This window comes from Centropristis striata, chromosome 12 (assembly GCF_030273125.1).
Source record: "Centropristis striata isolate RG_2023a ecotype Rhode Island chromosome 12, C.striata_1.0, whole genome shotgun sequence".
Lineage (NCBI taxonomy): Eukaryota > Metazoa > Chordata > Actinopteri > Perciformes > Serranidae > Centropristis > Centropristis striata.
Genome location: NC_081528.1, coordinates 31,036,102 through 31,059,648, shown reverse-complemented (window position 1 = coordinate 31,059,648; position 23,547 = coordinate 31,036,102). Strand labels below are relative to the sequence as shown.

Here is a 23,547-nt window from a genome sequence, read left to right as displayed (position 1 = left end):
AAATGCATTGAATGAGAAGGTGTGTCCAAACTTTTGGCCTGTACTGTATATTCAAAATAAGTTACATACCCTAAACATTTTGGATTACTTGAAAATCATATTGCTGAGCTCATTTGTTTTATTTGTTTTAATCTTATATTTCCATGCCAAAAACGCATTCCTGAGTGTGCTTTCCTCTGCCATTGCACTTGCACTCTTACAATAAAAAACGCTTAGCTCATTTGAATTTTAGAGCAAGTAAAACAAAAACAAACTAGAAGGGCACTCAAGAGATTATGGACCTCTCCCAAGGCTTTGCCCTTTCTAACAATGTTAACAAAAGCAGAAAATAATTTGTGTATCTGCCCCATAATTTGGATCTGCTCAAAGATGTAATGGGATCTTCCTTGGCCCATTTCACACGCCACATTTCTTGAAACACGGGCCAGCAGTTTTTCCGTAAACCTGCTAACAAAACAAACAAACAAACCAAACTGAAAGCACGATCTCGTTAGGTGAGGTCGTAAAAGAATCCCTTCAGGTAATCAATTTTTAATGATGTAACTGTTTTCAGAATACCTCCAATTTAAACTATAATGGAAGTCATATTTTGTATTTTAAATACAAATCCTTACTTGGATTACGCTCCTTTCCAACCATAGGTTAATTTAATATAATCTAACTATGTATATACCAAGAATAAAACAAACCATATGTAACCTGATATTTTTGGTTCTATTTTGTGGGCAATCGACTGTTCAAGGAGGAACATAAGAAAAATAACCCACTTTCCCGTCAAATGAGCACTAAATAAAGCCATTGCACATTTCATAATGGTGGGTTTATGTATGTCTGTTGTTCCCACTTGTGCAGTGCTACATATGTTGTAGAGTGTATGTATTGCTAGTAACACGCTGCAACAGAGAGCCCTGCAGAGGTACCTCAGACAGAATGGCACATCAAGGGGCTTAACTGCAGCATTAGTGAGGTCTTAAGTAACTTTTCAATACAGAAAGACATTGGAAAGAGACACTGAGGGAGACTACATGCCATCTACTGGTGGATAAAAGTAAAGAATGTTGGAGAGTCTGCTTCCTTCCTGGATAATGTGCTAAATATTTCTCATTTTCCTATTTTTGTAACAAAGATATTACATGGAAAGATACATAGTTCAAGTAAATCATTAATTCATCTTGTGTGTGCGTGACTCTTTTATTTGATTTATTTTGCCACATGTTGCAAGTTAATATATTAACTTTATTTGCAGGGATGATTACATGTGTGAATGTGTCTTGGGTTAAGTAGAATTAATTATGGCTGAGTCTAATTATAATAGGCATTTGATTTTTAATAAAATGTGGAGATGGAGGCACAAGAAATAAAGAAAGTGAGATTTTTTATTTATTTATTTTTTATCTACTTATTGCTGATATTTGCAAATTAGAACAAATGAATTATAAAAGCATTGAAGCGTTAAAGTGAGATGTACAGTTTGGCCCAGCTCATAATTGCTTTTTCAAAGACTAGCCTTGGAAGTAATTAGAGGTCGGAGTAAAAAAACACTAACCATTCAGATAATCAGCCTGCCATTAACACCTTAGGGGCTGTGTTCTGTTATCAGCTTGACCCTACTAGAAAATACACTCTTCCCGCCTGATTTGCACTTTACTATTTCGACACAGAGTGTTAGTGGATTGATTAGTGCAAAGGTCACCATGTAATAGTCCCCCCATATTTGTGGCCCAGGAAGTTATTGACTAAACAATATGGATGGCGTCATACTTTTCAGGAAGAGTGTTGTTTAGCAGCCCCATGCTGAGCAGAGTAAACTAATTAGGCAGTCTATTTTTTTTTTCTCCCCCCCGAAACAAAATCTCATTTTATTGCCTGACCTTTCATGGCGGCCATTGACAAAGTTGTGATTGAGTGTGAATTTCATTATGGAGAGAAACTCATCTCTATTGATCAAATTAAAAGGCAGCGTGCAGGAGGGGAGAAAGGCATGGCAGGTGTGTTCTGGTGAATATAATCACAATCAAACCACCAACTCAAGCTCAACTCAGCTACCTTTCATTTTCTCATCCTGAACTAGAAGGGCCAAGGCCAATGCTGCTTTTAAATGCTTCTTGGAGAGTTCCATCTTCCGAGTTGGTAATTCTTCTGACTTTGGTGCGTTTCATGAGTTTTAAGTCGAGATGTTGAAACAGCATGGTCTCCACAGTTCAGAGTGTTTAAACAGGAAACGGATCGAGTGAGCCATTAAATATGATTGGGAAACTCATTTTGCCAATATATTCCTACACCACTTGAAAGCAGCAAAAATTCCCTATTTAGCAATGTTAATGAGATTCGAAACTAATTTGTTTATCCAACCCGTGATTCAGATCTGCTCCAAACTTTCATGGATTCTTCCTGCGTCCATCCAGCAAGTTTCATGAGTAGTTGTATTGTGATCCTGGTGACGGACGGACAAACTGTACGGAAAACATAACCTCCTTGTTGGTTATCAGCTCTATTGTATGTATGACTTCACATTGATGAATAGCAGCTCATACAAAGACTGCCAAAAATGTCCCAACCCCTTGATTTTCAATAATGCAATGACAAGAAAAGACATTTTAATCATATCAGAGCCACCTTTTGGTTGTTTCCTGACCATATGGTCAATGTGCATTTGGCAACAGGTATAAAGTGCAAATAACCGTGAATAATATATGCCCGCCTTCATATGCCACTGCCTTGACAGCTTTAAAGAAAAACAATACTTTGTTTTCACCGGGAAGTCATGCAGTTTTATTTATGGTTAATTTAATTTATTTACAGTATTTCAGCCTCAATAATTGATGCACCATCCATGGATCATTCTTTTCATAAGGAGGGAAGACAGCATCCTATTTAATTTTGTTATTTTCCCATTAAAACCTGAGAAAACATCAAAGGCAGAATGATTTAATTAACAATGTGGAGAGTCTGTGTACAGCCGTCTGCATTTTGCAAATTACTCTTTGCTGAGAATAAGAGACTTATCAGGTCCATACAGACATCGCTGCACACCTCAAAAGAAGTTGTGTTGACACAAGGAAGGGGAAAATACATGTCTCCCCCTGACAGAATTATCCACTTCACAGGTATTTTCAGTTTACAGTTTCCACGTTGGAAAATTAATACCCTTTCTTCTTCTGCCAGTAGAGTTTACAATTCTTTGTTGTGTGCTCTGTGAAGAGCGGACTGAACGAGGGGTAGACGTGGAGTTAAGTGTCGTATATGGAATATCATTGTGATTTGTTCCTTATAGCATTTGAATTCTTGATAATTGTTTTCGACTGGAAAGTGTCTCCAGGAAGCTGCTTCTTAATGATTATTCCCCTCTTGCCACTTGGGTTCGGGAGCTTTTCAGTCGCTAAGATGTCCAATACAGCCCAGCCAACTACGAGAAGTGCCCTCAACATGTTTAATAGTTAAAATGAATAATATTTCACATGGAAATAGAAAGGAATATTAGTTGAGGCATGTAAACCACTTTAAATGGTAATTGTCCCACCTTGCTCTTTAAAGACTTATATGAATCAAAGAGCAATTGAAGCGAGAGGATGCAGCCAGACACATTCCTCACAGTCTTTAAGCACCAAACACATTGTTGACTCTGTTTCAGCTCTGCAGAGAGTTTGCTTAAAGGTCCTTCGTACATTGTGGCACATATTTAACATCTCAATGTTGTCTTAAGGTGAGGTATGATGTCTGATTATATTTCCATAATGAATTATGAATAGAAATGACTGGGGTCACATGCTTGCAAATTAGAAAATTAGTTTATTCTGCTTGTCAAAGAGATGGATGGTTAACATCCAGCCTTCCTTCAGTCTGACTTCAACGTGTTGACTCCCTGAGAGCCAGCATAAATAAATAGAGTGGATGTGTGGGTGTGGAGCGGAAGAGAGATAATGAAAGAAATGCTACGAACCCTACTGTATAGGAAATCATCACCAGATGATGCCCAACATAAAGTCTGTTTTTCAGACCGTGTCCCCTGTTGCATTTTCCGTGTTGTGCGAACGACCTGCAGAGGAAGTTGCCTGATCTTGTGCATGTTTTAGTAATAAAGCAGAATAGCTGAAATAGCTGAAATTCCCCCCCTAAGAATGAAATCTAGAAAAATAAACAGTGAGGAGAATGGTTATAAGAGAGAGATGGAGACAGGCGGAAAGAGCAGAGGCAAAGACAGAGACAGGAGGAGGGGGAGAAAATAATTTTATTCTATTTCTGCCGGTGACACTTCTAGCCAATTCAATATCATACCTATGTTTTGTTGCACTGTTCCTCCTCCTGCTTGACATTTCTGGTTTACAAAGTGCCTATTACAGCTCACCATTGCCGTGTTTCACCTAAATTCACATTAAGATATTTCCACAGAAATGATCTTTTTCGCTGTCAAGGAGCGATCTTGCTATATTATTCTGGTCATGAGCGAGCCACCACAGGTGAGGATAAGGAAGAGCAAGGCAGAGTGCTGTGCTGATAGAAATGTCACATTTGATAGAATCACACTAATTACATGCGTGCACTAAATTGTTCTTCGACGCCTGTACATTGTGTTGGCTAATGCCATGCTTTGAATGACATTCTAATTCGAGCATTATTTCAGGGGAGAATGAAGAGAAAGCATCTGGTGCTTTATCATTTATATTAATAATTATTTTAATTATAGCTTGAATCAATCACGGGTGACCTTCTGGAACGTTCGATGAGCAGCCGTGTTCTTGCAAAGTGAAACAATAAAGCCGTCAAAACATGGTGACAGAGGCTTTAAAGTTACTTTGGAACAATGCCAATCACAACAAGACTTTGACTACTTCTACAACGACTACTACAGCTACGAGGGCTTTATGAGGCCGTGTCACTGCACGTGCAAAATTCCCCGCCATCTCCCCTACAGCGCACACACACGATGTATAGCTCTTTAGCCTTTTTTGCTCTTTGCCTCTGTTTATAGTCATTACATGTCTCAATGGTATTGCATCACTTTAGAGTTTTTTTATGTCTCTATTGTTTTGCTCTATTTGGGTAATACATAATAACGATTGTTCATGTATTATCAAACAGTTAATTAATGCTTAATAATGCACTAACTAACGTTAATTAAGGGACCTTCATTGTAAAGTGTTACCCTCTATTTGTATATTTTTTTGTTATTTTGCCCCTATTCGTGGTCCTATTTCTGCGATTTGTAATTGTTTTGTGCCTCTTTATAGTCATTTTAAGTCTCCCTATACTTGCTTTTCATCTCTTTGTGAGTTTCTTTTTGTGTGTTGGGAGTCTTTGTGTCTTTGTAATCTTTTTTTCGGAGGGGTCTCTTATGGGCCATTTTTTTGTCTTTGTTGTCATTTTGTGTTTCAATGGTTTTAGTTGTTTTGTAGTTATAAATTGTCTTTGGGTGACTATATCTGTAGTCGATCTGCTTCTGTTTATACTTGTTTTGTGTCTGACTCTTTTGAATGTTGAGTCTCTTTGTATCTTTGTATTCTTTCGCAGCCTTTGTGTCTCTTTGTAGTCGTTGTGAGTCTCTTCGCAGCCATCTCTCTTAAGTTGCTCTCATATTTTTGTAATCTTTTTTGTGTCTCATAGTCATTTTACCTTTCTTCGTTGTATCTTGTCTCTCCCTGCAGCTGTTTTGCATCCTTTAGTCGTTTTGATCTCTTCATAGTCTTGTTCTGTCGTTCATTGTGGTTGTTTGAGTGACTTTTGGTCGGCGAAGGCCAGAGAGGCCCCTGACAGTTTGTAACCCTGAATCTGTTCACTTCACTGACTACATTTACTATACAACAACTACTATTAATGATAATAATAATAATTTGAAATACAGACATAGTGGCTTGTTTCTTCTTGATTTCCCCACCTGATTTTTGCTTGCACCCTGACTGTTTATTGCAGATGATGCTGGGGAGTGTGTGTGGGGGGGGGGTTCGGTGAATGTCATCAATCAGCATTAACCATCAGCTCTGAGCTATTGACTGATGATTCACCACGGCAGAATCTCCTCTGACTCTAAAATGAAAGGCAGCAGCGGCAGCAGCGGCAACGCGAAGCAGAGACACTCAGTTGATTGGCACCTCATTGAGTCTGGCAGGGGAGCCTTTGATTGCACTAGCTGTCAATATCACGTAATTGTTTTTCTTACATACATGGTGCCCTCTGTTTTTGCAGCAGGCTCTGCTATTCCATTTGCCTGTGTGCCATTGTGCAGAACTTATTATCATTTTGATCCATTATTATGAAGTGCACACATTAGCTGCCCATACTGTGATTTTATGGCAACATTTATCCTCTTGTTGATACTGTGAGCGAAAGAAAGTGTTTGTACACTACCATCACCCAATATGTCATCATAACATCAGTGCATTAAGATTCATAACCCATACTAGACAGCAAGATTAGCTGCATATGGTTGTAAATCTGTCCTTCACAGCTACCCGAGGATGTACCAGAGTAGCCAGTTATGCCTTGAAGCTTTAATTGGGCCCCTTTCAATTATCACATTAAGTGTGTTACTGGAATACATATACTGAGAACATTCTGTGGGTGAACTCAGTGTGTATTCACTGAAGTCAGGCTAAAATTGAGTTTAAATTTCTTCTTAAATGGCACCCATAACTGCCAGAGAAACCATTCAGGGCTGAGGGAGCAACCCCGTCCCCCACCCCAAGGTCAGCGGAGAAGACGAGATTTAATTGAAATTGAAACTGTCTACCTGATAGTTTGAAATAATTAGCAATATCAGAGTGGTGAGAGGAAGAGTCAGGGATGACGAAAAATAAAGAGGACATCAGCCCACAGATAAAAAATGGCAGACTGGTGGCAAGTCATCAGTTCTAGTGAATTGAATGTCAGTGTGATTGACTGGACTTGACTCTGGATGTCACACATGAAACTCAAACAAGTAATGCAAACAAGATTTATGATCCTAAAACTTTGCCAGAAGTTTAGAGAGATGGCTAGTCATCTCTATTTTCAAGTGTATCGCTGGAACTGCTTTGACCCAGAGTCATGCAATGGCCACTAAACGTTCATAGAAACTCAGCCTCATGTCTCTGGCAAATACATTAATATGGATGCATGGTTCCCAGAATCATCTACCCTGTACTAGTAGCTCTGTCCTCCCACCCATAAAACAAACTCTGCCACCCCTCAGCCCCGAAAGACTTCAGAAGTCACTTCTGCCGGGCCCAACATTTCCGCACCAGTTAATAAAGGGGAAATGAATTGTATCAGTGTTGCTGTCTTTGCTCATAGTGAATAGGAAATTATCATAGAGATGGGTATTGGTGCCTTCACACACTGAATTACATAGAGGGCGAGCCTGTTTCTCTCTCCGTCACACACTCGCTCACACACACATGCAGTGCACACACAAATGCAGTGGCTTGAAATAAACTGCAGAATAAAATTGGCTATAGTGATGTCATCGGTGGCGGTGGTGTAAATGAGCCAGGGAGCCGGCCATTTTTCCCACACAATTCTACAAACACATGGACATGTTAGTGACATTCAGAGCTTTTTTTTTTTTTTTTTTTTGCAAACTTCCTGTCTCTCCATGCTTTCCCCAGGCTCTGAAGACATGTCAACATTAGAGTCAATACTGGATGCCAGGCAGAGGAAATGTGACATACCCTTGCCTCTTTGTGGGTGTTTGTCGTGTTAGAGGAGGATGAAACAAGTGACATAAAGAGGATGGCGCCGCGGGACAAACAATATATACAAGTGTCCTCAGGGCCTGACAGGCACACAAAATCAAAGACGCTGGGTGTTAATATCTGATAGTTAGCGCTCTAGGCCAAACAGCATAAAAGACATTGAGGTCAATGGGTTGCTGGCAGTCTCTAGAGCAAAGCAGTTGTGTGGCTATTTTCACCATCTCCTCCTCTGTGGACTGTTGTAACCGCTGGAGCATTCCCTTCATCATCACAGACAGAACACAATCAGCGGACCTACTTTCTGCTTTTGCCCTTTTATTTTATTATAATTTCTTTTTTCAGTCGAGACTGTTTAGAAACCAGAGAGGAGCTGTTAGGCTTCCCATCCAAGAAATAAAAGCAGTTCCGGAGACACTAAAGGAGCCCGAATGGTTTTATTGCCTCTTGACGAAAATTTCCAACTATATATTTAAAACAAATCTTTGAAAAAAATAAATGTGAGTGAAGTAAGAATAATATATAATTAACAGAATCAAACTAATTATTTCAGGACTAGGTATGACTAATTCTTTATCATAATTCAATACAATCTATGCAGTTTTTTCCCCCATTATATAAGAGGAACTGAATGCAAACTAATTTCCATTATAATTGCATTTGTGCTTACAAGATTTAAAAAATGCTTGAGTTATCGTATTAAATAAGATCACCACACATCTTTATTATGCAGTTAATTTGTGTCAATGCCACTATGGGAAACAACTTGCCGTAAAGTCAATTAATTGTGTTTATGTAAGAGGAGCACTTTTTATGATGAGACAGCCTTATGGTTATTTGGTCTGAGAGGGAAACTGTAATGAATGGTTTCCTTCACTTAGAGTGCTGATACAAACAGCAGCAACATTAGGCCTATTTTCAGTCCTGAAGTTAACCGAAATCACTACAGCAAAAGCTTCTTTAAGCATAAAAGTATTTTAAGTATCAGAAATGTTTTTTTCGGAATACGTTTCTATTTTATTGAATTATTTATGGGCTAGACTTTACGCCTTTTTTGCTTATGTTTCAGCAACTGCCATTTTACACACTCTCCCCCCACCCCCTCCGCGTGTCTGTCTGTATCTGTCGCTCTCGCTGCTGGGAACGTTAGTTGACAATGCCTGCACTCAACACACCCCAAATAAAGTGCGTAGTGACAGAAACATTAACACAAGCCACTGAGTACCTCTGTGATTTTAGTGAGAGCATGTCTGTCAGCGAGGCCTGGAGGAGTAAAAGGCATATATCTGAACTTTCAACAGCTGGTGTTTGGGTGGAGGATTGTGACAGTCAACATCAAAACAGTAAAAGTAAAGCTGTGATTTATTGAATGTGCCGCTTGGGTCTGCTTTCATGTTTGCCAGTGATACATTATATGACTTTTCTCCTGCTTTCAAGAACATGGCGATGCGGATGAATTAAACATGTTAAGCAGGAACAGGTCTTTCTCTGAAAGCCTTACCCTTTTCATGATAACCCCTTTTTAGACATTCAGTGGACTTATCACGGCGTATAAATAGGACAGAATTCATTATTCAGGGGAGGTTTCAGTGAAAAATTAATAGTTGTCCCTGGAGGAGGGTCTGTGGTGCTCCGGAAAAGGAAAACCTTTAAAGTGTACATGCACAGGGGGATCTGGGGAGAGTCTGCCCCTCATGTTAAAACCCTTACCATGCTACACCACACATTGAAATTGCAAATATAAGTTTGCTCAGCATTAATGACTGTGACTAATACCGTATACAGTCTGCATTCATCCCTAAGCTGTCCCTCATAATATTTTGAAGATGGAGGAATAAAAAGGAAAGAGAAAAAGGAGGAGAGCGTGAGAGTATGCTCCCGACACTGACACCTCATATAGATTACACATTTTCAGGATTGCCTGTTGGGACAAAACACGGGGATTTGAGCTGTTGACATCTGAAGAGAGACTCCAATTTTTTTGTGAATGATTTCACTTCACTGTACAATAAACACACACCCTTAGAAAAATACAACAAAAAAGTGTACAGCAGGTTCTCCTCTCAGCTCTGTCATATAAGAGATTACAATTTCCACCATGCCCAGATCAGTCATGCACTGAAATCTCGCCGCCGCTGGTGCTGAGTGGTTTTCAGCCTGCCAGTTATCCGTTGAAAGATGGGCTTCACGATGCCTTTGTATCCACTTCCTATCTGCCCGGCCATGGAGGCAATAACAGTAATGTATGGCTAAGGGAAAACAGAGCTAATCATCAATGACTGCAAGATATATAGCATATGCAGTGGCACCTTGTTTATTACCCTCTCTTCTCCTCCCGCTGAATCCGTCGGCTATACAGACAGGCTGCCAGATCCGAGAGCTTCTTCAATGTTAATTTGATTCATTCTTGTTTTCCATAATAATTGGGGGCAATGGGTCAGTGTGATGAATTTGCTTGTTACATGACACAGGATGTAGCGCGCTGGTGGCTGCTCTACAGTTTGTCTCTCTCGTTTCTCCTCCATCATGTGAAGCAAAGGCCTCAATTTTATTAGCTATTATCTGAAAACATCCAGTTATTGTATCGGCTCCAAACTCAACAGGTTTCTTCTTTCCCTTTGAGGGCCCGCTTTAGCTCCAAATCAGCTTTTAATTTGATTTAAAAGGAAGGCTAAGATTGTTATAAGTGACATTTACATTTTTAGATCAAAGTAATTTCCTAAAAAATCATGATTGTTTAGATAGTATTCCGGCTGGAACAATCCAATCTTCTTGCAAATATCACACAGCTTTGTCAGGTCTCACTTAATCAGCCTATTTTTCTTTCTTTCTTAATCCCTCCAAAAAATTTCACTTCCTTTCCATTCTGCGCTCTTTATTTTCATTTCCCAGACCTCACATTATCTACAGAATATGGAAATTTTTAGACATTCATCCATGTGCAATGAATTTTAAGGTGGATTCACATTTTTAATCTTATAAATATGCATTTATGTATTGCTTCCTTGTCAGTGACAGCGCACCTACAGTATATCCACAGCATCGTCCGGCGTTTGCACAAGTGCAGAGTCGCAAAGAAGAGAATGATGGCTGCTCTTGTATGAGATTTCACACACAATATGTCTGTGTGTGGGTGTTTCTGTGTGTGTGTGTGCATCTACATGAGCACGTCTTGTGTTTCTGCCCCCCATAGAAACTCTGCGCCTCCTCCTCTGTGTGCCATTGTGGTGATGAGCACTGATTGCAGATTGTTATGGTGTTTGCACCTCTCATCTATCGGGCCCACGCTGGGTATTTGGCCAGGCCTGATTGTGTTGATGGTGACACCGGCATCTTGTCCTCGGGTGGGGAGGCCCAATAGTAGTCCAGACATAATGAAGGAGATGTAATCAACCAATGTCACACACAAAAAAGTCAAGTGTCAAGCTGAAAAGCTGTTTCTGTGTTCTACCTTCCCAACTGTGCTCTCTGTTGATGGAAATCACACAATCGTTGTTGATGTCGGAGCCTTTTTGTAAACATTTTATGCTGAGGAGATATGAAAATTTCAGCTTTTTCTCCTTCTGACAACAAAGGTGACACCGAGATAAAGGAATTAACATTAAATTAAGTCTGTACATTGTTCCGCTGTTGTATATTCTCGCAGGAAAAATGGATGCTTCAACCTACAACATACTTTTAATCAATTGTAACAAAAAGAAAGAAGCAAGTGCTTGGCACTGGGTTGTTCGAGAGATCCTTTCTCTCTTTGTGCACTTTGTCCTCTCTCTGTGCTTTGTTATTTGTTTTGGTGTTCTAATCTCAGCCAAGTCAATAATATTCTTTGTTGTCTGAAATTGTGTGTCGGGAACAAAAAGGCCTCCTCCTTTTGTTGAAAGTACCTGTCTGTGACTTTTCACTCTCTCTCAGACTCCAAGATAAAGTAATCATTAGATGTTGTTTTCTGCCTGCAATTACTTTCAGTTACAATGGGTCAAACACTAGGAAAGCAAAAGGGGTCGAGAGTAGACAAGGCTAGATGGATTACAGGCGAGGAACTGTATAGGTCCCACAAGTGCTGATAAATACGTATGTGGCTCTGAGACTCGCCGTGTTCAGAGGCGTCTCAGTAAATGCATCAAAAGTAATTAGTCTAGAGTATATATGGACAACCTCGCTCCCCTCTTATCTGCGTCACATTGTCTCCTTTAAAAAAGGCCATTCATTGCATCTGGCGCTATTTGTCTTGAAAAGTAAAAAAAAGAGGGAGAAATGGCTCTGCCATTTCTTATATCTCACTTTGTATCGCTGCTGCACAGAATTGCTCTGAAATTTATGTTTCAGTGTAAAAATCCACTACGCTATTATCACCGGTAACTCATTACCATTCACGGGCATGCAGTACTTCCAGCATGTGATAGCTGATGAGAATGGCTATTAGACGAGGACGGGCTGCATAGCAATATTTCTATTGTTTCCACATTGTATAATAAAATCTTGTTAATAAAAGTCTACAGTAGCTGTCTACTCCAGCACATCTCCTTATAGATCTTAATACATGTCAGCCTCCTACATGGCACCGCTGACCTCTGCGGCACAGTTGATATCTGCTTTCCAAAGAGCACGCCAAGTTTTATTGCTACAATGGAATATTTACTTCCTCCTCCACGCCCTTGTCAGCAGTGACAATGACAGCTCTTATTGCCTTCGCTAGGGATTATACTGTACCTCCTCCTGATAAAAGTAAAGAAAACCAAATAGCATTTGAGTCTGACGTGCAGAGGAAAGTTAATTTTCAGACTCATTGCCATAGAGACTGGCTTTTTCTAGAGAAGTCACAAACCTCGTCTCCGAGCCTGCATATTCTTATTCCTTTGCAAAAGTAATGTATATGCAAGACTTCTAAGTATTCATATAATTTCCATCCCTTCAGTAAGCAGAGTCTGGTGAGCTTTGCAATATCTTGAATAGAATCTTGAATTTAAGTGGGCTGTCTTGTATTTGTAATTCTGTGAAAGTGAAACATTAGTCTCTCCTTCACATGATGATTGCCAGAGCTGTGATCAAAGTAATGGCATCTCTCTTTTCAGCGAAACACCAAGGAGTTTTAATAGCGCTATTATTATTAATGACCATCCATTTGCTTATCCAGATTGTACGTTTGGAGTGGGTATAGGGCCGAGTGAAGTGATAAAGTCTTGGTAATTACAAACCCAATTATTTCTACTGAGATTCTATTTGTTTGAAAGAATCTTCCATATTCTTGTGTTTCTGTCTTTTGGTCTCCCTCCAGACACGTGCCGATGTACACTGTGTGTCTCTTTTCCTCTCGCTCATGGTCTCATCCTATCCCCTATCACTCAAAAGCACATAATATGATAATAACACTACTTTTGCACTCATGATCGCTGCAGTAGTTACAGTACTCTATGGTGGTCTTTTACTCTTGATGTAAGAAGTTTTCCATTTAAGGCATCTAATGCAGATGAATATAACCCTCTTTGCACTTTTTTTCTTTTTGCTTTCTGGCACCATTAAATCCGTTTTAAAGCTAATATCAGGAACTTTCCTTTAGTGTTGACTTTAGCGGCCCCTGTGAACAAAATTGGGGAACCTGGTCTCACAGAAATCCGTGAAATAGCCACGGATTCGCTTAACTCAAAATCCGTGGAATAGCCATGGATTCACTCAAATTTCCGTGAAACTGACACGGATTTCGCTACAATGCAAGTTAATATTTTTTACTATTGGTTTCTTCCAAGTCACGTGACTTTTAAGGTCCCGGCGGTCAGAACAAAAAACATGGCGGACAGTTCTCTCATTTTTAGTGAAAAAATCAATATTTTGACTTAGTTTCTGCATAAAAATGGGTTTTGATCACATTTCTAGCAGGAAATATATGTTTTATTTTCTAAATATTCACTCAGTGAATGTACATAATCACTTTGTATGTTGGAATAGCCACAGGATATGACTGTCATTAACATGCATTGTAGCGAAATCCGTGTCAGTTTCACGGAAATTTGAGTGATTCCGTGGCTATTCCACGGATTTTGAGTTAAGCGAATCCGTGGCTATTTCACGGATTCCTGTGAGATCATGTTGAAATTGGTAGTGTTTTTATGAGCACCACCGCCTCGTGTCCTAAAGATATTGATCTGGCTGCATGTGCATTTGTTTTGGAAGCAAGTGGAAGAAATATGAAACTTATTTTCAATACCTTTAGATTTTAAACACAGCTGTTTGAAGGACGCAAATGTCCATGCAATATAAATATTTTTGAATATGTAAGATTAATACCTTTATGATGGTTGAACTAAGTACATTTTGTTACCAACGTGATTTCACATGGACGTAAAACCATGTTTTGTGACAATGTGATTTATTCTTGGCAGATAAAGTGTATATCCTCTCAAAACATTATTAACCAATCTCTTCATAAAATATCACAATGAAAATAAAACCACAGTTAACATTGGATGTCTGAAAACAAAGTGATTCCAGCTTTATAGGCGACCACGTATAATAGACATATTACGTCTTGTCTAGGAGGAAGAGGGACAATTTATCGAATTTGAATCCTTTCAAATCGTGCAATTCTCCTCTACCATTGAACAACCAACCAAGGTTGACTCATATTTTCCCTCTTGCTCTACCACTGTCTTTTCAGATTTTTGGTTAATTCATTTCTTTTTCTCTTTGCTGCCCCACTGTCTGCCATAACCACCAAAAATAACAGCAAAAAAAATTCTCTAAAGAAAAGTCTCCTCCTGTTTCCTTGTAACTGGCTAACACACTACTCAGTGCCAAACTTTGCCCGGACTGCATTCTATAAATGGTTTCATCAGATTTCAGGGAGAATCGGACTCAGGGACAGGCATCATGAATAACTATATAAAAATAGCCAGTCTTCTGGCTGATGTTCTCATTTGCTTATGTAGGTCGTATAGAGGCATTAGGAATACATTGAGACTGTTTCATAAGCAGTTAAAAACTCATTGTAGTTGTTTTAAATGACATTGAGAGGGGTTTTGGGGGGTGAAAGGGTTATTTTCTTGGCATAGTTACATTCTGACATGTGTATGAACTTTTGCACTTTTGTGAATGTTGTGCGACAAGGAAAAAAATAAACTTTTCAGTGAATGTTTTGGAAGAAAACAACTATGTTGCATTGTGACAGCCCATGTATCAAAACCTTACACAATAAAAAGAAAAACCTTCAGTCCAATAGATCACTGGTAACATTTTCAACAATAGGGAGCACACTGCAGTCATGGACTGAAAGTGATCCCTTTTAAATCATAATACAACAAATGGGAGGCATAAAACGTGACAACACGTGTGTTCAATAAATAAAAGTTTCAGGCTAAAAGAATGAAAAGCCTGCACCAATTACCACTGTAGAATGAGTCAGAGGCGTAGTCCACCTTCTTGATGGCTGTTTGAGGAATTTAATGTCCTAGATGCATGCAATTATCCTTTTAATTAGCAATAATGAGTTTGTGCATGCTGAAATAATAAGTTGAATCGTGATATGTGTGCAGACCTTAATGTGACGCTCATCAAGATGTAACTAGCTCTGTCAGTAAATATCATCAGCTGTCATGTTAAATATCTCATGCTATTGTATGGAGACGCCAGCTAACGTGCATCCTCGCTGTGTGCCTGTCACAACTTGTAATTGCATTAGTGGATTTCATGGCCATTAGAGGAAAAACTGAGTGAGATTGAAAGCATACCAGTTTAATAAAAAGGTAAAAATATAATACATACAAAATGTCAACAATGCAGCTGCGTGGTTTGAATGGTAGCACTTGAACAACCTCATGGGATTGAGCCTCGCACTGTTTATCATGGCTTAACTTAAAATATTACATTACTGTGATGCCAAAATGTAACCAATTATCTTTATATTACCAACTGTATACAGTTACCTCGCCATTAGCATGCAGTAGCATGGGCCTGGAAATGTGAATTACTGCTTATTATTTCAGCATTACAACCTGCATTAATATCCAAAACAAGAATGGCCGTACACCTACAACAAAGAATAAGCCCATTTTCTTCTCTTGAAAATTGTATTGGAGGCACTGCTGTGCCTTGTATGGTAGTTAATTGTTTTAAATTAGAACATGAATTTGTTTTCTGGGATGCTTCAGTATCAGAGCTGCACTTAAAGGGACATTATTATCGATGAATCACCTGCATGCCAGCTTGTTGGAATATAATAAAATGTGTTTGAACAGAGGCTGGATACAATAAATAGAACATGTACACTTTAATACAACCTAATACAATAGATGTACATTTTTTAAAGGAGGCTTTGTTAAGACTGGCTCAGTAGGGCTTTTATTAAGCTTTTTTACTAGGCTCATGCCTGTGGTGATCTATTGCATGCAATACTTTTGCTTGTGTTATTTTTGCTGCCTACAATAATACAAACTAAACTCTGGGTAACACTTTTCTATGACTTTATAAACTTAAATAACCCGAACTCGGGTTGCAGGGTGCTGGAGCTGATCCCAGCTGGCATTGGGCGACAGGCGGGGTGCAGCCTGTACAGACACATAGAGACAGATGCTCTCATTCACACCTACAGGCAATTTAAATTAATCAATAAAGCCTAATCTGCATAATCATTATGCATTATAATCTACATATATCAGTTTACAATTATATTTTCAAGCACTTATATTTACTCAAAATTCTTTATTACAATAATCACTACACACTATAAAGCATTTTTTAATCATTTATACAGTCAAGTACAGATTAAGATTAAGATTCCCTTATTAGTCCCACAATGGGGAAATTCAACCTCTGTATTAAACCCTTTCTTTTGCACACACCATGAATACACCAATACTAATACTTTATGATTCTTGCTCACTCACTGACCTGGTTGATCATAGTGTATTATATTTCTCATAGTTGCAATATATTGAATTAATTTTGTAATGGATTATAATGACTGTTATGCTATAACGATGTTATAATAATGTGATTATTAGTTATTCTAGGTGATTATTGGGTGGTTTCAGTGGAGTCATGAAATTCATGAGGATTAGATAGCATTCATTATGAGTTGGGTTTTAAGTTACCAACAGTGGTCATATTAAAATATTAAAAATGATTAGTGGTCATGACTGAAATGTAGTGTTCTAATTTGACTTTTTAAAACAATTTTAACTTTTTTATGGTGAACAACAAAATGATAGACAGTTACATTTCATCAATGTAATTTTTTTTTTTTGTTTTGTTTTTGACTCATTTGCCTGGATATTTAGAGTAACTGTCACATTGTAATGCAATAGAACAATGATTATAATGCAATCTAAAATTACATTCTAGTATTATAACTATGAGGATTATATTACACTGTGATTCTTGCATAAAAAGAGTAGTTGAATGAGCAGCAATTATGAAGTATTATGATACATTATCAGTCGTAACATGCTTTCTAATGTTTTGTGATCAATGTTTCAATGTTTTAAAGGATTATGTTTATACTAGTATTATACAGAGCTATAAGCAGATAATTAAACTTACTTATAATATATTATAAGTATATTTGTAGTGAAGTATATATATTGGCATTATAGAAAGCGTTATCAGAAGGTATAAAAGTCTCAAAAAGTTTCATAAGGGCCACTAAATTTAATTGAACTGTAAAATATTTCCGGCATGTCCAATCCTCTTATATTTCTAAAATAAAATATTTTAAATACACCCATTATATACTGTAATGTGCCCAGCGGCAGCATGGAATAGCGATGATCTTTTTCATGCGGTGCAGTATTGTCTGACCTCTCGCTTACAAATGTCCAGTGTTTATACAAGCTGTAATGTTTGACCGCAGTGATGGAAGGTCAGCTGAAGGTGGATGCAGCGGTGTTCGATCTGCTGCTGGCCAAAGGATGTGTTGATGTTGCAGAACAAGATTGCTGTAGGCTACCACTGGTATTGACCTTGCATATGACCATAAGATCAACTAGGAAAAACCAAGGACTGTGGCACTGTGGGGTGTCTAGAAATTCACCACAAGACCATGGATAATAGATTACCTTATGACAGAGCAGTCAAATTAACCTGCAGGCTGTTTTGAATGGAAACATGATTTGAATACCACTTAATTCCTGGAGTCAACAGTCAGCAGTCAGTTATTCGGGGTGATTGCAGGCAAACTTGTATTAGATGTTCAGTCAAGTCTGCAGAGTAGCTAAACAGGTATCACAGTTTTGTTTCAACCACATCACCACTGCTCAGTGAAGATGAGAGCAGTAGGTCTGATCCAAGCCATGCTGTCTATTACACCCAATTGTTTGCCATTATCCCCACTTGTCTGCCATTCAAATTTCCTTGAAGGGAACGTAGAAAAGAATGTTCTCGGCATCAGGGGATCCGTGGCGTCAGTGATGTGTGATTCCTCCCAAAAGCTCCGCGGGGTACAGTTGTTTCCCCTGAATACAAAAGACAGCGGCATCACAAGCAGGCTGCGGCATACCTCTAGCTGACGAAAGCAGCCAGAGCTGTCAGCGACATCACTCACGCCGTGCTCCCACCCTCCCAAGCCCGCCACCGCCTATCCATGCCATCCCGCTGGAATAGAAAAAAAGTACAGGCCCGTGTCTTTTTTGGAAAGGCTAGATGTGAAATATCGCATACAGAATTTGGAGCCACTGAAGGCTGTTGACACAGAAGTGCTGCGAGTTCAAGCTGTGTGGAGTCACAGAGCCACAGATTTCCTTTTCATTTGTAAAGTACGACACGTTAAAGACAGCTTCACCTTTCCCTGAGCTGATCATTTTAAGTTGGGCAGGAGGGAGAAAATCTGCCACTGTCAGATGTGTGTGTTTCGACACTTTATATTTGTGTGTCAGTGTGCATGCTTGTGGAATAAGAAGTTCATGCTAATATCATTACCTCATCAAAAATGACAGTACCCTGAAAAGGCATGACCAACAGCAGAAAACACTCGGAGAGAGATTGAGTCAGGGCACGACCGAGACTTGGCTCGGCTCTATTGTGCTAGCTCAGAGAATGAGAAAGCAGCATCCATTTTTGCCTTAATGAAGTTAGTGACCCTCTGAAAGGTGACACATTTACCGCCCAGGGGATTTATACACTCCTGCTCCAAGGCTCCAGTTCAATATGGAGAGGACAGATTTGACTCCACGTGGGCTCTCCAAATATATCCTCACAATTTATACCAGGCGGTTCATTTTCAGACACTGCTCTCATAATTAAAGTTGACGCTGTGCTGTTTAATCTGCGGTCGCATGGAAATATATAAAAAAAAAGGTGAGTAAGAAAAATTAGTGCATTGGGCCAATCCAGATAGTTTTGGGAGGCTGGACTGGCATCGCTAACATAGACTAATCAGAATATTCATTTTCATTTTCATTTTGTAGAATGCCATAAAACAATAAACATGATGGTGAGAAGATTTGCAGCTCTTTATGGAATAGAATCACACAGACCATGTAGAAGTTGCGTGAAGGAAATAGTCGTCCCTGCGTACTTGGGTCTAGGACCCCTTAATTATTTACAGCATCCTTACTTATGCAAATATAATAAATAATTTCTACATGACAGCTTGAAGCTGAAGCCTAGAGGAGCAATGTGATGTTTGAATGAGGACCCCTCTTTCCTTTTCATGGCCTAGGAAACATAACACTGCAGGCTCCTGGTTGCCTTGGTGCGCACTGTTTTACATTCTAATTATCTGGCTTGACAGGCTTTATTGCTGAGGCTCAATGCTGAGGCCTCATCCCAGACTCATTCCACATGTGATGTCAGTGCCGGGATAATGAGATAAGATAGTTTGAGTGCTTAGCCTTGCCCAGTCGCCTCCTCATTCAGATTTTTCTTCCCTTCCTTGCATGCAGCCCACAATGCTGCCACAATTAACCGTGTATATTAATTGTACCTGAATATGCTAAAGATGCTCGCAGGGATAATGGGATTTTTTCCTAAAACTTTCCCTGTTAGAGTTTCTTTCAGATTAGATTTATTTTGGATTGCGGAAGATCAGAAGGGTTTAAGGTGTGCCACATTGACAGTGATTAAAATAAACAATGCTTTGTTAAGATGTTCATTAAATATTTAACACAGTAAAGCCAATCCGAGACACAAACAGTGAGACTCACTCTAATTAAGCTACAGGGAATTCCTTGCATATTGTAGGTAAACAGACAGAGTCATGGGAATACCAATGGAAATTAAATGCTCTGTCGGTGTTTTTCTCATTACAAGATGAAATGAAACATTTATCACCGACTTTCATTTCGTTAAAAGGCTGACATTTTGTGGGTCAACCGCTGATAAGGCGACAACTTTCTTCTGTTTACATTATGATTCATGAGTTCATGCAGTGCTTCAACAGCATCCTGAAAAAATTGTTGCATTCCAGCTGCTCTCTCTGTACGGTCTGATCTGTTGGATTAACTATGTTGTTTTCTTATTTCTCCTTTTTTTTTTGTTACAGCCATCGAGGTGAACCTACAGAAAGCCTTGGCGGAGGCCTCTGAGACCTGTACCCAGGAGTGTCTGATACTGGGCCACTCCGACAGCTGCTGGATGCCCCCAGCCCTGGCCCAGTTCCAAAGTCCTGGCAGCAACAGCCCCACCTCTGTCCCCATCACCACCGCCGTCACCGGTACAATGCCCTCTTTTGGCTTCCAGCAGAGCTGCACCCGGGGAGCCAAAGCTAACCTGATCAGCATGGGGGTCATGGATGGTCGCCATACCCTGGGCAGGTCTGTGCCCAAAAAGGATGACCTGGACAAAGGGATCACCCGGCCGCAGTTCTACAACACCCTGGATAGACACTGCAGTAAGAAGGAGGACCCCATCAAGGTCATCCCCCTGGCCAGCTTCTCCTCCCCCCAGGAGACGTCCACCGGCGGGGGCAGCGGCTCTTTCTTACACGAGCACCAGTTGTAAAAGTAAAGACAGATCTTCATGGCCCTGACACACATGTGACTCAGTCCACAGACGGCTTGTTGTCAGCAACTCTCTGATCAGTATGTGTGCGTACGCATGGAGGGGTGCAGAATTTAAATAACTTTGACCAGCTCAGTTTTACTAATGAAGACATCTGAGAATGGATTCGATCATGATGATGTTGCTCAGACAAAATCACATGGGATCAGTCTGACAGCTTAAGCATTTGAATGGAAATGTAACACAGCAGGCCCGTGTATAATACATAAAGGTAGTTCTATACCAAAGTAGATCCATCACAGAAAAAAAAAGAATTTTGCTTTCAGTTTGGTGATGTTCGCTTAACCGTAAGAAAGGGCAGTGTACGCTTTAAGCCCCTTAGTGGGCAGCTTAGTGGAACTGTGTCCTAAAAGATCGTTTCTTTGCGCAGAAACACTTGCAAATACAGTACTTTGTGTTGAGTGAGCTAAATCGGGCTAAATGTTAATTATGAGCTCTGAGTGGATGGTGTTTCTGTTCAAGTTCTAGTGAAGTATTGCTCTGTATAACACGCAGCACAAACTCCTTTGGTGGTGGAAGATGTTTCTTTTGTCTCGCCTGAACGTGTTTCAGAAGTCTATTTTGGTCGGGGGACTGCAGAAGGATAAAAAAAAGTCTACGAAGCATAACTAGGCCAATGGTAGACAACACCGGTAATCTTTTGCTTTCTACATTTTCACCATGGACCAGCACACATAATATAACAGGAGGGGAATCTGCACACACACACACATCCCCAAAATGTTTTCCATATGGTGGTTGCTCCATCTCTGCCAACTCTATTAAGTAAATGTTCTCTCTTTGCATTATCTCAGCAGCTTAGCCTTGAAAGGCACAGACAGATGCGCTTTGTAAACGTACCCTTTGTTTCCTTCCCTTTGTTTCTATTTCTCACATTTTGCTGCTCAGAAACACTCATACAGTAATAACAGCCATGGAGCCAATTATGAAATTCTCAGTCTAATTACTTTGATGTGTGATCTCAGTAGCGACCCTCATTGTGGTTGGGAGGGCTGGAATGGTACTCTCGGCTAGCCAGAAACATGTTCTGCATGTGCCGAGGCAAATGAAAAGGTGACTGAGTGCTGAGAAAGAGCAGCTTGAAAGGCTCCCTCTCTTCCCATCATATCACTAATAACACCTTTTGTGCTTGCTATTAATTACCATTCTGTGTTTTTATACAACTCAATTTGGCTGCAAAGTTTCTATTATCAGTTGTTACGATGTGTCCACACTGGAATAATAGACCAGGGTGTAAGAATTTCTTCAGGGCCCACAGTCAAACTAAATTATTGATGTTATTTTTGCAGTTATCATAAGCATAGGCAATATTTGAAAGGACCTCCCTGCAGGCTGCCCCTCACCAAGCTTTCATCATACATGCACTGCGTCCCTGCCTGTGTGTGTAAAATGTACTGATGATGATAACTACTACAGCCTAACTTTCTGCTGTAACAGATTGGGTGCAGTATAATCTATTGCTACAGCAATAAGTGACTTTGCTGATATCCATTTTTCTTTCCAGTAACATCTAAGCCAGGTGTCTACATCATCAGGTATATGATTCATGCGATTCATTTTCTCGTACCATCTTGCAAATTGGGAACAGGCCTAAATCTATAATGCAACGTTGCATTCTCAAGGGAAGGCGCGAGGCAAATTGTGTTTGCATGCTCTTACCAACCACACCTATTCTCTCTGATACTCGGGGTCAGGACTCTTATCATTATAAAGAGGATTTATCTGAGAGTCAGTGAAATGATCGTTTAAAGGAACATTGTGTCAAGGACACAGAAAATGGGGCAATTCAATTTCACCTCAGTCAATTACGAAAATGAATTTAAATCAAAACAAGCAACAAACATCCCTTGATGAAAATGCCCCAGTTTTAGAATCCAATTTCAGCTCATTTACTTATACTTCTTCTTTCCCTCTTCATCTCATTTCATTGTTACAGTACAGACATGTATCAACAAATGGTAAAACACAATACATATTTAATCAAAAGGAGCTCATATCAAAGGGAACATACATCATGCAGTCACTGAAAATTGGAATTTTATCACTTTGACAAATGCAAATGCAACACTTGTTCTTTTTTTTTTTTTCCTTTTCTTCAAATGTTGCCTCAAAAAAGTATTTTCAGTTGTTTTTTTTTTTTTTTACAATTATAAGAATAAGTAGGGCAAAGAAATTCCTGGTTGGAACTGAACGGCCCCTCAACAACAATAAATCTGAAAATAGCAATTAGGTTTTTAAAAAAACTTTCCCATTCTTTAACAATAAGAAGAAGTGCAGATATTGTGTTTATAAATATCATACAGGAAATTGTGCCCTTCCTCATAGCACGGAGGAAGAGAATATCCATGAAATATGTACGGGATAAAACACTGTCACACTGTAATGAAAATGTGATTGTTTGAAATGGTTTATCCAATCACATGTGTACAGAAAGCACAATATTACCTATCTGTAACCCTCACTGTGTTTTAACTTACTCTTCCTACATATCTCCTGTGTATTGTAATGTTGCAGCAGCTACATTAATTGAAATACAACTTCTAGAGGGAATAGTATGCATGAATGTACATCTGTAAGATGTTGCTTTTGGTACCAACATGACTTTTTTTTGTCTACTGCAGTCCTTTTTTTTTTACCATTTGCCCTTCTAGAAGTAGTGGTGTTTTATTTATTTATTTAAAAAAACAAAGAGCATACCATATGAATGTGCATTTGTTGTTTTTTTTTTTCTGTTTTTCTTTGTTTGTTTGGTTTTTTTTTTGGGGGGGGGGGGGGGGGGGGGGGGGGGTTGAGGCTCCTCTGAGTAAGTAAGTGTCGCTCTGTGTCAGAGGTTTTCATCTTTCACAAAAACACAGTGATATAAACAAGAATGTGGAGGATAATCACAGGTTTTCACTTT

General features: G+C 39.4%; 1 protein-coding gene across 2 annotated transcripts in view; it reads left to right on the top strand.

The window, feature by feature from the left end:
* pcdh11 (protocadherin 11) overlaps positions 1 to 23,345 on the top strand; it is a 144,466-nt gene extending 121,121 nt beyond the window's left edge. The window contains exon 7 of one of the 2 annotated variants that reach the window (XM_059345922.1): positions 20,131 to 23,345. In XM_059345922.1, the coding sequence (XP_059201905.1) occupies positions 20,131 to 20,588 (458 nt within the window). In that variant the 3' untranslated portion in view covers positions 20,589 to 23,345. The remainder of the gene's footprint in view (positions 1 to 20,130) is intronic. The other variant, XM_059345924.1, reaches the window with a different exon arrangement.
* Positions 23,346 to 23,547: the final 202 nt, after the last annotated feature.